Consider the following 15,234-nt stretch of genomic DNA (forward strand, 5'->3'; position numbering starts at 1 on the left):
GCAGCACCAGAATTGTGATCTGTAACAGCGTCATTGAGAAACAACGCCACCTGTGCCGCTGAAACGACGCTTTAACGCCATTGAAGACGGCGCTTTAACGCTACTGAAACGACGCTTTGACGCCGCTGCAAACGGTGCCCCGAAGCACACCTTGACATTGCTGGAGATGGCGCCGGAAGTGCGCCTCCAAAGGTGCCTGCAGCATGCCTCCAAGGCGCGTAAATAGCGCATCCAAAATGCGCCTAAATTGTGCCTTTATTGGCGCCTGAACGTCGGCCTTTGAGTGGCCGTCTAAGTGTGCCTCCAAATGCGCCTAAAGTGCATGAACCGCACTTCCAATGGCGCTGCAAACGACGCTTGGTATGGCGTCTGATTCCAATTAAAAGGAAAAAACAAGCCAGTACAATTTTAATTGCCCTACTATGCCAATTCTAAGTGATTCAACATTGGCTCTGATACCAATTTGTTATATTCCATATTCTGAATAATGATCATACAGGATCGCATATTGAATCACATGAATGTTATACCATAAATCTCTAAGGCAAATGGTACCAACCTGATTCCATTTGTGTGTTTGATGAAGACGGTATGGATCTTCTAAGGCTGATGGAGGGCACCACCTTTCTCTGATTCTCTCAGGCAATGGGAGCGGGAGAGAGAGCGGTTCAGTTCTTTCAAAAGGATATGATGATTACAAAAGACACAAACCAAAGCCCTTTTATACCCTCCTGCCTTAGGGACCATACCCATTGGTTATTGGGCCTCACGGGCCTTAGGCCCATCATCTAAAGCCCGTGATGGCATTGGGCTCTACACATTAGGTGGCCCATACTCAAGATTAAATCATAAATTGCATGCGAAAAGATAGATTAATCCTGGACAATGTTTAATATATTGTAGGTCCACATTTATTCTATCAACTGTTGCTATCAAACTGGCCACAACCAGGATCATATCCTCTGCCTCAAACCATAACCGCTTTAACTTATTTCTTTTAGATTGATTTGGTTGTTGGTGCAATGGGGAGGGATCAGTTATTGGAATTATTCCCAGATCAGTTTGAGGTTGCTGGTCGTGGACATCTCGGGGAGAGACCTCTGAAACATCCTTGTCTTGCTTGCTTTGATTCTTGAGTAAGTTCTGTGCCTGCATTTACTTTGAAGTCGTCAGTACTTATATAATAGCAATGGCAATTCTGTTTAAGCAAACAGATATGAAAGGAAAAGGCATTGCATATATGAAAGAAGGTCTAGTTTGTTTGGTTGACGTACAAGGGAATTAAATTTGTTACAGGGGTTTTTATACTTATAGGCTATGTTTGGTATTTGGAAAATTTGTGGGAAAGTGTAAAGGGAAAAAAAATAGAGATGAAAAAAAGGAAAGAAAGAAAAAGTGAAAGAAATAAAAAAGAGAAAAAGATCTATGTTATGTTTGGTTTTTCGAAAATCAATTTGAGTGAAAGAAAATAAAGACGAGAAGTAAAAAAAAAAATAGTAAAGGAAAATAAAAAATAAATTTGAGGTTAAATTATTTTTATATACTTCTTTAAACTTACTTATTTTCCTCCTTTATATATATAATAATTTAAAAATGCATTAATTTTTAAGTGATTTTGATTATATTTGATTTTTTTTTTCATTTTTTTTTATGAAATCAAACATGAGAAAATAATTTTTTTAACATTTTTTTTCTTTTCCTTAATATTTTCCAGGAGCCAAACATAACATTAAAGCCAATAAATTATTTTTATATCATTTTTCAAACTTATTTCACTTATTTATTTCATTATATAAAGATTAAATAATTTAAAAATGTATAAATTTTTAACTAATTTGAATTATATTTGATTTTCTTTTATATCATTCTTCCTAATGAAACTAAACATGAAAAAGAAAATCATTTTTTTTCTTTTTTAGTACTTTTTAAGAACCACATATAAGTTTCTTTAATATTTTCCGAGAACTAAATATAGTCTTTAATTATGTTTGGTTCTTGACAAGTACTAAAGAAAGAAGAAAAATACCTTGAAAAATGATTTTCTTATATTTAGTTGTATTATGAAAATATAAAAGAAAATTAAATATAATTGTAATCAATTTAAATAAATGGTTTCTCTAAAATAATGGAAAAGGAAAGGAAAAAAAACAAGCCACCTTTGGAAACATTAATTAAAAAAAAAAAAAGGATGTGAAGAGGTAAATGAAATAATTAAAGCCCAACCCTTCCTAAGGGTAAGATTTGATGGAAAATGCAAGAAAAAGAAAATATAAAGGAAATAAAATGAAAGAGTATAAAAAATAAATTAAAATTTAATAAGTTATTTTTATTTGTTATTTTAAATTTATTTTATTTATTTTAACTTATTCATATAAATATTAAATAATTTTAAAATGCAGAAGTTTTTAATTAATTTAATTTTATTTGATTTTTTTTAATAATTTTTATAGGATAACAAAATATGATAAAATTATTTTCCTTTTAGGACCAAACATAACCTAATAAAAAATCTAACGAAAGGAAAATAGAGACGATTAGTACATAAAAAGAAAATGAAAATGAAAAAAAATTGAAAGTCAATAAATTGTTTTTTTTTTATTACTCCTAAACTTATTTCACTAATTTTTTTGCTTGTATCTATGAATAAAAAAAAAAATTAAAATATAGAAAATTTTAATTAAATAATTTTTTTTTCCATATTTTTCATAATAAAATATATTATTAATTTCATTCATTTTTTTTTTTTTTTTTTTAAGTTTTGATTCAATACACTTAGTTTTTATTAGTTTAAAATTTCATTAAATATGTTTATTATTATTATTATTTTCACTCACTTTTTTTTTTCATCAATACACCGAGCTTTACCATAAAAAATAAAAAATAAAAATGGAAGTTATTGTTACCTGGACCTGACCCTTAGCCACAGCCAACTTCAAGACGGTATGGCCTTGATCATCCCGGGCGTTTATGAGTCGATCACGATCATCCTCCCCAAGTTTTTCCACCAAAACTTTGAGCACTTCAAACTGGCTATTCTTCACAGCCAAGTGAAGAGCAGTCTCCCCTCCACCACTTACTTCTTTAACAGCCTCGTAACAGTGGGAAAGCAACTCCCCTGCTATCTTCACCCTCCCTTTGATAGCTGCGCAGTGAAGTGGAGTTCGACCCACCTTGTCCTTAACAAGGCAAAGGCCCGAATCCAGGGACAAAAGCTCTCTGGTTATCTCAATGTTGCCCATGGCTGCAGCTATGTGTAAGGGACTGAACCCATCCTGGTTCAATTCCCATGCAAAGTTGGGCATTCTGAGGAGCATCTCTTTTGCAAAGTCCGTGTTAGCAGCAAGTGTGGCAATGTGCAGTGGAGTGTCAGCAGAGGAGGATAGAGCAACTTTTTCTAGGAGAAGTGGATCTTCTTCTAGTAAGGAATTCAAGGCAGCAAGGCTTCCCAGCCTTGCAACACTGTAGAGTCTTGGATCCATGAGAGTGTGGGAGAGAATAACTAGAGTTAGATGGACATTTAGATGTGTATTTGGGGAAGAAAGAGATGGATTTGTGTACAGTGATGGAAAGGGAATTTGGTGTAGATGGAAAAGATAACGTTTGGTTGTAAGTGCTTGTTCTATGGGTGACATGAGTATCTAACATTCAGACCAGAAGGTCAATGTTCCTGGTGCTCTACCATGGGAAAAGGAAAAAAACGCAAAAAAAAAAAAAGTTTGAATTTTGTCAAGTTTTACAGGTATGTTAGTATATTGTGGACTGCTGTCTTTTAATGAAAAACAATATTTTATAAAAAAAATCGGAGTTGCTACTTATTTTTATTTTTATTTTTATAAAAAATAAAATAAAAAACTAAAATCTTAAGAAAAATAACCTCTTAAACTTTTGGAAAAACATGTTTTTTTTTAAAACCTGAGTCTAGGTTTAGGAATCAAGTTACCTATTAGGAATCAAACAAAATATCCAAAATTGTTAAGATCTAAATAACATGAGAATTTTAACCAGATATAATATTCAATGAATTTCTAATCATGAAAAATTAATCAAACATGCATTCAATGAGTTTTTAAAACTTAATTAAAAAATCTCTTCCAGAGAGGTATGTGAACTGTTTGTTCATGTCCCATTCACATGGTGCATGATGGCTCAATTTGATGATGTCCTTGTCTTCCTCAATTTTCTCTTTAAAATTGGTGGCGTGTTGGTGTTTTTCATGTAGCCGGATATGCAACTTATCTGAGCTGCTGAATCTCCATTAGATCAAGGCATCAAGTAGCTGCAAATCCAAGCTTTCATTACAGCTGAAATGTGATGAAATCTCCATTAAAATCAAGCTTCCATTACGGCTCAAAGTGGTTAAAATCTCCATTAAAATCAAGCTTTCATCATGGCTCAAAATGGCATAAAAAAAATCAAGAGCATTATCCACTAAAACACGCACTCATGCAGCCATGTATTCTACATTATTGCAGCCACCAAGAGCCATTTGATGGCTGCCACTTTCAGCCATTAAACTTCTCATGTTGTATCCACTTTAAACAATTACAAGAATTCTCCATTATGCAACCACAACTTCCTTAATGTTCAGCCATAAGAATCTTCACTATGCAGCCACAATTTCCCCTTAATTTTCCACTGAAATTCAGCCTCCAAGAATCCACTAACAGCAATAAAAAAATTCAGCAAAGTTTCGATTTGCTTCAGCAAGCACAATTGGAAGAATAGAACTCCACTTTCAGAAAATAAAAAAAAATTCTGATTCTCTCCATCCATAGCCGTGTCTACATCATGAAATTCTCCACTTGTAGCAATTAAAATTCAGCAACCTTTAAGCTCCATTCTCCATAAATTTTCAGCCACAAAAATTCCATATTGCATTTGCTTTATTCAATCATATATCCTCCATGATGCAGCCACCGTATTTGAATTGTTAATGCAACAAATTCATCTCATCTCCACGACCATAAACTTCCATTTAAATTAAACCTTTCAAGCTCCCATTAACAGCCCGCAATTCAACCATTAGTCTTCTTCTTCATTAAGCTCTCCACTAAGTGGCAAAAGTGGCTTCTAATGGTGTGAGCTGGAAGTTTCTAACAATAATCTGGTGCTCTTCTCAAGTCCCCATGTAACCGATAGTCAAAACCCTTTCTTCCTCCCATGCCATCATCCAGAGAGTCATCCTAATTTCCAAAATTCGTATCCTTCAATATTTGGCAGCCCCTTTTCCCTAAAGTCCCAACGCCCTTCATCTCCAAAAATGCTCACCAAACTATGTCCTCTCCCATTTCAAATTGTCCATCATCCGCAAGTCTCCTCGAACTCCAACAACTTGATCCCCCCATCCAAGTGGCAGCCCTTGAGTCCCCTAATGAATATTAAATCGCAGCCCGCATGCCCCTCTCCAATGACTTGATTCTCTCCTCTATCGCCCAATGTGTGTTCTTAAAGAAATCTGATCCTTTTCTCTACAGCCAGTGTGTGTTCCTGAAGAAATATGATCCTCACCTTTTTTTTTTTTTTTAAATAAAAAGAAATTCTGATCTTCCTTTTTTCCTAAAGTCCACTGCCCATCCCAAAAAAGAAAAAATCCTTGATCCTCCCAAAACCCTCCTTAAAAAAAAACTGTTGTAGAAAAATCTTCTATATGACATTGCCTCTCCCCCGAATCCCCCCTCAAAGCGTGCCTTTCTTCCCTTAAAGAAAATGGTCTTCCTTTGCAAAAGCGTGCCTCCACCGTTTGGACCTTTCCTAACCTAATATAGCATCTGCCTTCATCCTATATGCAGCCTCTATTCTTCCCAAACGTAGCCCGAATTTTTCATCTTAGACTTTCCTTGCTTCATTCCCCCAAAAATATGTAGTCATGTTATCCAACTTAAATGAGATTCCATGTGGCAAATGGGCCTCTAGTTCAAAAGGCAACCACAGGAGAAGTCCCTGAAAGAAGCCTTTTGAATGCAAGTAGGCCCTCAGGTTCCAATTTCACATTCTCAGTTTGAGATCAATTGGGAGGAGTATAATCCCAGTGGCATGTTGCTCAGTGAAGAAAATCAATGCTCTAGTTCAAGCATGTGGAAGAACAAGCAGGCAAGATGGCTGGAAATTGTAGAGGGGTGGCGCCACTCTGATCCTGGTTATAAATGCTGGCTTTTGGGCATTGATGTTTCTACGCAAATGCTTTCAGGATCCCTTTCTAGCTATTGTTATTGATCCAACAAGGACTGTTATGCTGGAATAAGCACTATCATTGGGTTGACTGCAAATCCAATTGTGAACTTTTCGAGTGTGGTTGGAAACAGTACTCCCTCTTTCTTGGGACAGATCTCTCGTTTGACACTGCCACTAGCAACCTCACCAAATGCAATGCAGGCCTGAGTTTCTCCAATGCTGGCTTCGTTGTTGCCTTGATCTGGGATGACGAAGGCGACTCACTTAATGCTTCATGGTCCCACACTGTAAGCCCATTAACTGCGCCAAGATCCAAGGACTGATGATGGTTAATCCCAAGCTGATGAAATGACCTCAGAAACCATGATGAGCATGAGATCTGAATGAACTTGTTCAATGCTACAGAACTGATTAGGTACAGGATGAAAACAAATATGAGAGCATCAGTCCAGTTTTGCTTCAGAATCAGACACTCAAGGGCGCGATACTGACATTGAAACAGAAAAGCAGCTTGCCACTGCAAGGCGAATCAAGGCTGAACACGCTACTGATGATGATATTTCCAGCATCCCAGGAAGGCAATTTTCAGATGCTACTTTACTTAGATTTGGTCACTGCTCCAATTCACGTTCGGGTCAGAATTCTGAACTCAGCTCAATGGGAGTAGATTTGTCAGGACAGCTATTTTGGCAATTCAACAGGGGCAGCCTGGATTATTCTCCTAAACCTAGCTCCAGAACGATGACCCCTTCTCCATGCTTGGAACCTTGACGATACAAAACGGACACCAGCCAAGTAGTGATGGTCCTATTCCAAGGAATGAAGATTAAAATGATGCAAGATGCCATTTAGCTGTCTTTTCTGGGTGGTTCTCAGAATCTCAGTCATGCTCTGATAAGGCTGCCAATTTGATGTATTTAAACAATTCGATGTGGCCTGCAGAAGCACATTCACTGAAAGTTGAAAATATTTTATCCCAGGGAAAGTCTGAGTTTCAAGAGATCCTGGTTTTTGATTTGTCAGCATATGGCAAAGTGCTTGTGCTTGATGGCTTTGTTCAGTTAAGCGAGAAGGATCAATGTGCCTATCAGAAAAACAGAATGCTCATCATTCCGTTTGTTCAATTAATCCCCTAAGAGAGTTCTGGTTGTTGGTGGTGATGGAGGGTTCTTGATTATCACCAGTTGGTCTTTTGCAGATCTTGAGAGAGTGAAAGTTACTTGGAAGAGCATTCCTTCACATGGGATCGTAAAGATGACTGAATCTGAAATTTGAAATGCTGAGAAGAGCCAATGCATTTTGCATCTATTGAGGTGATGGAGCAGACATCATTAGAAGGTTCATTTGAGAGAACCTGCTGGTTCAGTAAGCCTTCACCAACTGCAAGCCAAGCCAGGCTTGAAGTTGCTGCTTTCAAAGGTTACATAGCACACCTAAGAAAACTTCAACCTGCACCAATGTCCTCTTGATGTCCAGATGCTAGAGAATTTTGTTGAATCTGGCGTCATAAGTCATCCTCCCAAAGTTCAATTCCAGAGGCAGTAGCAACTTCAGTAGTTAGATGATACCAAGCAAAATAATTCTACAAACCAGCTGTCAGCTCTTGCGAAACAGGCATCTGGGGGTCAGTTTCCATCTCTGATCAATGGAACACCAATTCATGATGCATTACATCTGTTTATGAATCAGATGCAGTATGGTGCGCCTCCATCTGTGTAAAGATTTCCAAACAGACTGCCAAATGTCACTTTCCTGTGGTCCGATAGCAAATAAAGAAGCTGATTTTCCAGACTGCACAGGAACCTGTTGGCTCTGATTTTTTCGTTAGGTCCCACTCTTGCTACAATAGGAGGCGTCCAGAATGGTTTTAATGCAACCCAAGCTGGTGCCATGGTTCTTGCTGATCGAGGTGTTCTTTGTGTTGATGAGTCTGACAAGATGAATTTTCAAGATCATGTTGCTATACATGAAGTCATAGAGCAGCAGACAGTTGATATTGCTGGAAACTCTTGGAGTGTTAATTCCTTCTGCTGATCTTGTGAATGGAAAACAATTAATTAGAAACAAGTTTCTGTTGGCTTATGTGGGATACTTTCCATTAGTTGAAAAGATCAGGAAAATGGAGGCCTAAAGGGACAGTGGTAGGTTGGTGCATGCAACCAGTCTTCTCTATACTCATTGGAGGTCATAAGTATGCAGGAAATGTGTTCGTTTCTGGATTAAACATTGATGGAAAAAAGTCAGTAGGCAATGGCATGGGGTATTTTTGTTTGAGCAACAGGTGAAGGTTATGCAACTCCAGAACATGTCCACACTGGCAGGCCAAGGTGCAATATTCAGTGAATCTGATTGGTAAGGTTCATGCTCCAGCTCAGTTTTAGCTGTCTTCTGATGGCAAGTGTTGGGTTGTCACTGTCATCACCCAGGACGCCAATGCTGCTTCCCATTCTCCCGCTCTATGAATTCCATTAATATCTTAAGATGATTTGGCCTATATTGCTGCATGTCATCTGAAGGAAATGACTGTGTCTGTACAGCTGGGCAAGTTATTCCTGATCCACCTCCACTCGATATAAATCTGGGCACACCTTCTAATGTTGATATTTCTGGACCAAACAGTCAAAATCCATGAAGACATGAGCAGCAGCTGAAATCTGATTGTGAAAAGATGATGATCATATAAGGTTCCAGAGCTACCAGACCTCTGTTCCTCATAATGCACCCAACAAAGTGGATTGAGGAGGCTAAGATGAAATTACCCTGGTGGAGTTTGGTCCAAGATTTTGTTTGAATCCTATTAAGATATTTGATGGCATCTTTGGAAGCACCAGCACTGTAGATGCATCAGCATGGTTCACTCTTTCTGGGATGCTTGGCAAAGCAGAGCTAGATCGATCAGGATTCCCCATTTCTATTAATTCTGATGAAGAGAGGTCCACCAAATCCCAGTAAATCTGCATCCTGATATCTAAATAGCAGTTATTGTTATTCAGGTCCTATTCGAGAAGAGAGAGTTTGAAATACAAAGAGAGGGTGCACCTACCACTTTACTGGGAAATGATTAATTGGAGAGCTATCAGTGGCGGTTGCTGAAGAGAACTTAAATTGCATAGGATCACATGTTGACATTTAAGCATGCATTGAACGGCAAAAACGGAAACGTTCACCTTGGTTAATTCCGTGAAAGGCCATTTCTTGCTCTTTTCTGGTATTCAGGAAGCTCCTCCGGTGCTTGATGGTGCGAGAATTACGGGTTAATGAGCTCTTCCCTTCTACACCCAGATTCAGTCCAAAACGAGAGTGCGTGCTCTCTTTCAGCCAAAGGAGGAAAGAGCAGGGAGCAAGCCCCCAGAGAAAAGCCCATTTTTATTCTTTTATATATATATCACACACATTATTTGGACCACCACTTGACTTAATGGGTCAGTCAAGTGAATTAGGGTGAGCCCATAAAAAATCAAGCAACAATATGTGTCCAGTCTCATTATGGACCACAATGCAAAAATAAATAACACTGATTTATGACATTATTAAATTAATTATGTAAGTCCACACATAAAAATTTCAACAATTCTCCCACTTGGACTACATAATCAAACATCACAACATATACATAATCATAAATCAATGTCCCATAGAATCTCATCAGAAATAAATAATCAAAAGCAATCATATATGCTTCATTGCTTGATTCATAGGGAAATGTACAATAATAGCAATCCTTTCAACAACAACATAGTATTACAATACCAAAAAATGACTCCCACTAACTTAATACAACCTAGGCTTCCAACAACCCCATTTGAGATACATGTTCTTGAAACGCAATTATGGGTAAGCTTTTTGTTAATGGATCGGCTCCCACTAACTTAATACAACCTAGGCTTCCAACAACCCCATTTGAGATACATGTTCCTGAAACGCAATTATGGGTAAGCCTTTTGTTAATGGATCCGCCAACATACTTTTTGTGGACATGTGTTCAATATCAATAAGAGACTTTACCACTTTCTCCTTAACAAAATAGAACTTTACATCAATATGTTTGAAGCGAGAAATACTCCTAGTGTTCTTGGAGAAAGCAACAGCTGCGGAATTATCACAAAATAATTTCAGCGGTCTAGAAATGGAGTCAACAACTCCTAAAGCTGAAATAAAATTCCGCATCCACATAGCATGACAACAAGCCTCATAACATGCCACATACTTTGCCTCCATAGTTGAGGATGCTGTAAGTGTTTGCTTGACACTTTTCCAAGATACAGCTCCTCTTGCCATCATAAAAATATAGCCCGTAGTGGATTTCTTATCATCTATGCAGCTAGCAAAATCAGCATCACAAAACCCAACTACATCAAGTAAGCTGGTGCGCTGATATGTCAACATTAAGTCCTTAGTTCCTTGCAAATACCTAAGGACCTTCTTAGCTGCTTTCCAATGTTGACTCCTAGGATTGCTCAAGTACCTTCCCAACATGCCCACAACAAAAGCAATATCAGGGCGTGTACATACTTGAGCATACATAAGGCTGCCCACCACAGATGAATAAGGAATGGTCTTCATTTCCTCTCTCTCATCATCATTTTGAGGACACTGAGCCTTTGAAAATTTATCACCCTTCACAATTAGCGCTTTAGTAGATTTACAGTTGTGCATATTGAACCTCTTCAATATCCTTTCAATATAGGCTCTTTGAGACAATTTAAGCACTCCATTAGCCCTATCACGAAGAATCTTTATGCTTAAGACATAAGAAGCCTCACCAAGATCCTTCATGTCAAAATGGGTTGACAACATGTGCTTTGTCTCAATCAACAAGTCAGGATCATTTGATGCGAGTAGTATATCATCAACATATAAAAAAAGAAATATGTAACTACTCCCACTGACCCTTAAATATATGCATCTGTCAACTGTATTTTCTTTAAAACCATTTTGGGTGATAATACTATCAAACTTTAGATACCACTAGATCTTTCATCAACAGAGCTCACATCTTCAAAATATACAACCTTGTCTAACTCAATGATCCTGGTGGTATGAGATGGACAATAAAATCTGGAACCCCTTGATCCAATGCAATAACCAACAAAGAAACCATTGATGGTTTTAGGATCAAGTTTCTTTGACTGTGGATTATATGGCCTAACCTCAGCCTTACATCCCCAAACATGGAAATGATGAAGGCTTGGTTTCTTCCCTGACCATAGCTCATAAGGTGTCTTAGGCACAGACTTACTGGGCACTTGATTCAAAATATATGCCGCAGTCATTAAGGCTTCACCCCACAGAAATTATGGTAAGGAGGAATTAGACAACATGCACCTCACCATATCCAACAATGTGCGATTCCTCCTTTCTGCAACCCCATTCTATTGAGGAGTGTCTGACATTGTTTATCTAGCATCAATGCCGCATTCCAACAGAAACTTAGCGAATGGTCCAAAATTCGGTCCAGTCTCATCATATCTCCCATAATACTCACCATCTCTAACCAATCTCTCTAATCTTTGCCTAGAAATATGGCCTAGGCGTTTGTACCACAATATGGAAGAACTCAAATTTACTTGGCTTATCAACTCTCAAAGCCTAGTCCAAAATGTGCATAGTCATATGCACATTGAAAGACTCAAAACATTCCTCAAAATTATTCCAGTAAGAGGTTTGATGGAAGACAATTGTAGAGTAATACCAAGATTGCTGGTAGCTGGAAAATAGCAAAATTCAACAGTATGCATGTTATTACAATATCATGCATTTGCTAGTTTCCACAATTTCTTAATTTAGCAATAGCTTGGAATTTTGAAAATTCCACGGCAATAAGGACAACCAATTGCTCAAGTACCTTCCCAACATGCCCACAACAAATGCAATATCAGGGCGTGTACATACTTGAGCATACATAAGGCTGCCCACCACAGATGAATAAGGAATGGTCTTAATTTCCTCTCTCTCATCATCATTTTGAGGACACTGAGCCTTTGAAAACTTATCACCCTTCACAATTGGCGCTTTAGTAGATTTATAGTTGTGCATATTGAACCTTTTCAATATCTTTTCAATATAGGCTCTTTTAGACAATTTAAGCACTCCATTAGCCCTATCACGAATAATCTTTATGCACAAGACATAAGAAGCCTCACCAAGATCCTTCATGTCAAAATGGGTTGACAACATGTGCTTTGTCTCAATCAACAAGTACAACCATTTTGGGTGATAATCCTATCAAACAACTCCTATTGGAGTGCTCCCATCTTTCATAAAATAATCTTTCATCTGCAGAGCTCACATCAGTGGGCTTACTTTGCTCATCAACCCACAAAGCCAAGTCCAGATTTTGTAGAGTCATATGCACGTTAAATGACTCAAACCATTCTTTAAAATTATTTCCAGTAAGAGGTTTGATGGTAGACAATTGCAGAGAAATACCAGGATTGCTGGTAACTGGAAAATAGCAAAATTCAACAGTATGCATGTTATTACAATATCATGCATTTGCTAGTTTCCACAATTTCTCAATTTAGCAATAGCTTGGAATTTTGAAATTTCCACGGCGGTAAGGACAACCAATTAAATATCACAACCAATATGCACTAATTTTATTACCGAAAGGGCAAAGAAAATTAGTACGATTCATAATATAAAATTAATTTCCTTCACCAATCCAAGCATCCTACCAAATATTATAATCATCGATAGGACAATCACAATACCCGTATGGACCTTAGTTATCACAATAATAAAACAATCAAAAGAGGGAGATAAAATATCTCAACAAAGACAATTTGACACATATAGGATCACGATAGGCAACCACACATATGTTCACAATTGTTTGGGGATGTAAGGCCGAGGTTAGGCCATATAATCCACAGTTAAAGAAACTTGATCCTAAAACTGTCCTCAAAATGATGATGAGAGAGAGGAAATGAAGACCATTCCTTATTCATCTGTGGTGGGTAGCCTTATGTATGCTCAAGTATGTACACGCCCTGATATTGCTTTTGTTGTGGGCATGTTGGGAAGGTACTTGAGCAATCCTGGGAGTCAACAATGGAAAGCAGCTAAGAAGGTCCTTAGGTATTTGCAAGGAACTAAGGACTTAATGTTGATATATCAGCGCACCAGCTTACTTGATGTAGTTGGGTTTTGTGATGCTAATTTTGCTGGCTGCATAGATGATAAGAAATCCACTACGAGCTATATTTTTATGATGGCAGGAGGAGCTGTATCTTGGAAAAGTGTCAAGCAGACACTTACAGCATCCTCAACTATGGAGGCAAAGTATGTGGCATGTTATGAGGCTTGTTGTCATGCTATGTGGATGCGGAATTTTATTTCAGCTTTAGGAGTTGTTGACTCCATTTCTAGACCGCTGAAATTATTTTGTGATAATTCCGCAGCTGTTGCTTTCTCCAAGAACACTAGGAGTATTTCTCGCTTCAAACATATTGATGTAAAGTTCTATTTTGTTAAGGAGAAAGTGGTAAAGTCTCTTATTGATATTGAACACATGTCCACAAAAAGTATGTTGGCGGATCCATTAACAAAAGGCTTACCCATAATTGCGTTTCAGGAACATGTATCTCAAATGGGGTTGTTGGAAGCCTAGGTTGTATTAAGTTAGTGGGAGCCGATCCATTAACAAAAGACTTACCCATAATTGCGTTTCAGGAACATGTATCTCAAATGGGGTTGTTGGAAGCCTAGGTTGTATTAAGTTAGTGGGAGCCATTTTTTGGTATTGTAATACTATGTTGTTGTTGAAAGGATTGCTATTATTGTACATTTCCCTATGAATCAAGCAATGAAGCATATATGATTGCTTTTGATTATTTATTTCTGATGAGATTCTATGGGACATTGATTTATGATTATGTATATGTTGTGATGTTTGATTATGTAGTCCAAGTGGGAGAATTGTTGAAATTTTTATGTGTGGACTTACATAATTAATTTAATAATGTCATAAATCAGTGTTATTTATTTTTGCATTGTGGTCCATAATGGGACTGGACACATATTGTTGCTTGATTTTTTATGGGCTCACCCTAATTCACTTGACTGGCCTATTAAGTCAAGTGGTGGTCCAAATAATGTGTGTGATATATATATATAAAAGAATAAAAAGGGGCTTTTCTCTGGGGGCTTGCTCCCTGCTCTTTCCTCCTTTGGCTGAAAGAGAGCACGCACTCTCGTTTTGGACTGAATCTGGGTGTAGAAGGGAAGAGCTCATTAACCCGTAATTCTCGCACCATCAAGCACTGGAGGAGCTTCCTGAATACCAGAAAAGAGCAATAAAAAAAATTAACCCAAAATTGCAGCTCAAAAGTCAATCATGCTTGCTCTGATACCAATTGAAGAGAATTTAAATTGCATAGAACGGCAAAAACGGAAACGTTCACCTTGGTTAATTTCGTGAAAGGCCATTTCTTGCTCTTTTCTGGTATTCAGGAAGCTCCTCCAGTGCTTGATGGTGCGAGAATTACGAGTTAATGAGCTCTTCCCTTCTACACCCAGATTCAGTCCAAAACGAGAGTGCGTGCTCTCTTTCAGCCAAAGGAGGAAAGAGCAGGGAGCAAGCCCCCAGAGAAAAGCCCCTTTTTATTCTTTTATATATATATATCACACACATTATTTGGACCACCACTTGACTTAATGGGCCAGTCAAGTGAATTAAGGTGAGCCCATAAAAAATCAAGCAACAATATGTGTCCAGTCCCATTATGGACCACACAATGCAAAAATAAATAACACTGATTTATGACATTATTAAATTAATTATGTAAGTCCACACATAAAAATTCCAATAGTCGCAATATATGATCAAGATGAGCAATGGAGGAACTTGAGAAAGGATTTAACCTAGCTTGAATAGGAGCCTTTCCAGGTGTCAAAGTTGACATGGAGTAAAAAGCTGTCAGTTTGTGAGTTCCTGCCCTTGGTATTGTATCAGAGCTTCAATTGGGTGCTTTGAATGTAATGGGAACTCTTCCTTCCGAAGAAAGGGATGAAAGGTCGAAGCATCATCTTGTGGCTTCTAAGGAGCACTATCCTACATTG

At 37.7% G+C, this 15,234-nt stretch overlaps 1 protein-coding gene across 1 annotated transcript; it reads right to left on the reverse strand.

The window, feature by feature from the left end:
• Positions 1 to 1,057: 1,057 nt before the first annotated feature.
• LOC100259760 (ankyrin repeat-containing protein BDA1) lies at positions 1,058 to 3,479 on the reverse strand. Its single transcript, XM_010653383.1, has 2 exons — positions 2,904 to 3,479; positions 1,058 to 1,198 (listed from the first exon to the last, which is right to left on the reverse strand). The coding sequence occupies exons 1-2, from the start codon at positions 3,477 to 3,479 to the stop codon at positions 1,058 to 1,060; spliced, it is 717 nt and encodes a 238-aa protein (XP_010651685.1).
• Between the last annotated feature and the right edge of the window lie 11,755 nt (positions 3,480 to 15,234).

Source organism: Vitis vinifera, chromosome 6 (genome assembly GCF_030704535.1).
Source record: "Vitis vinifera cultivar Pinot Noir 40024 chromosome 6, ASM3070453v1".
Lineage (NCBI taxonomy): Eukaryota > Viridiplantae > Streptophyta > Magnoliopsida > Vitales > Vitaceae > Vitis > Vitis vinifera.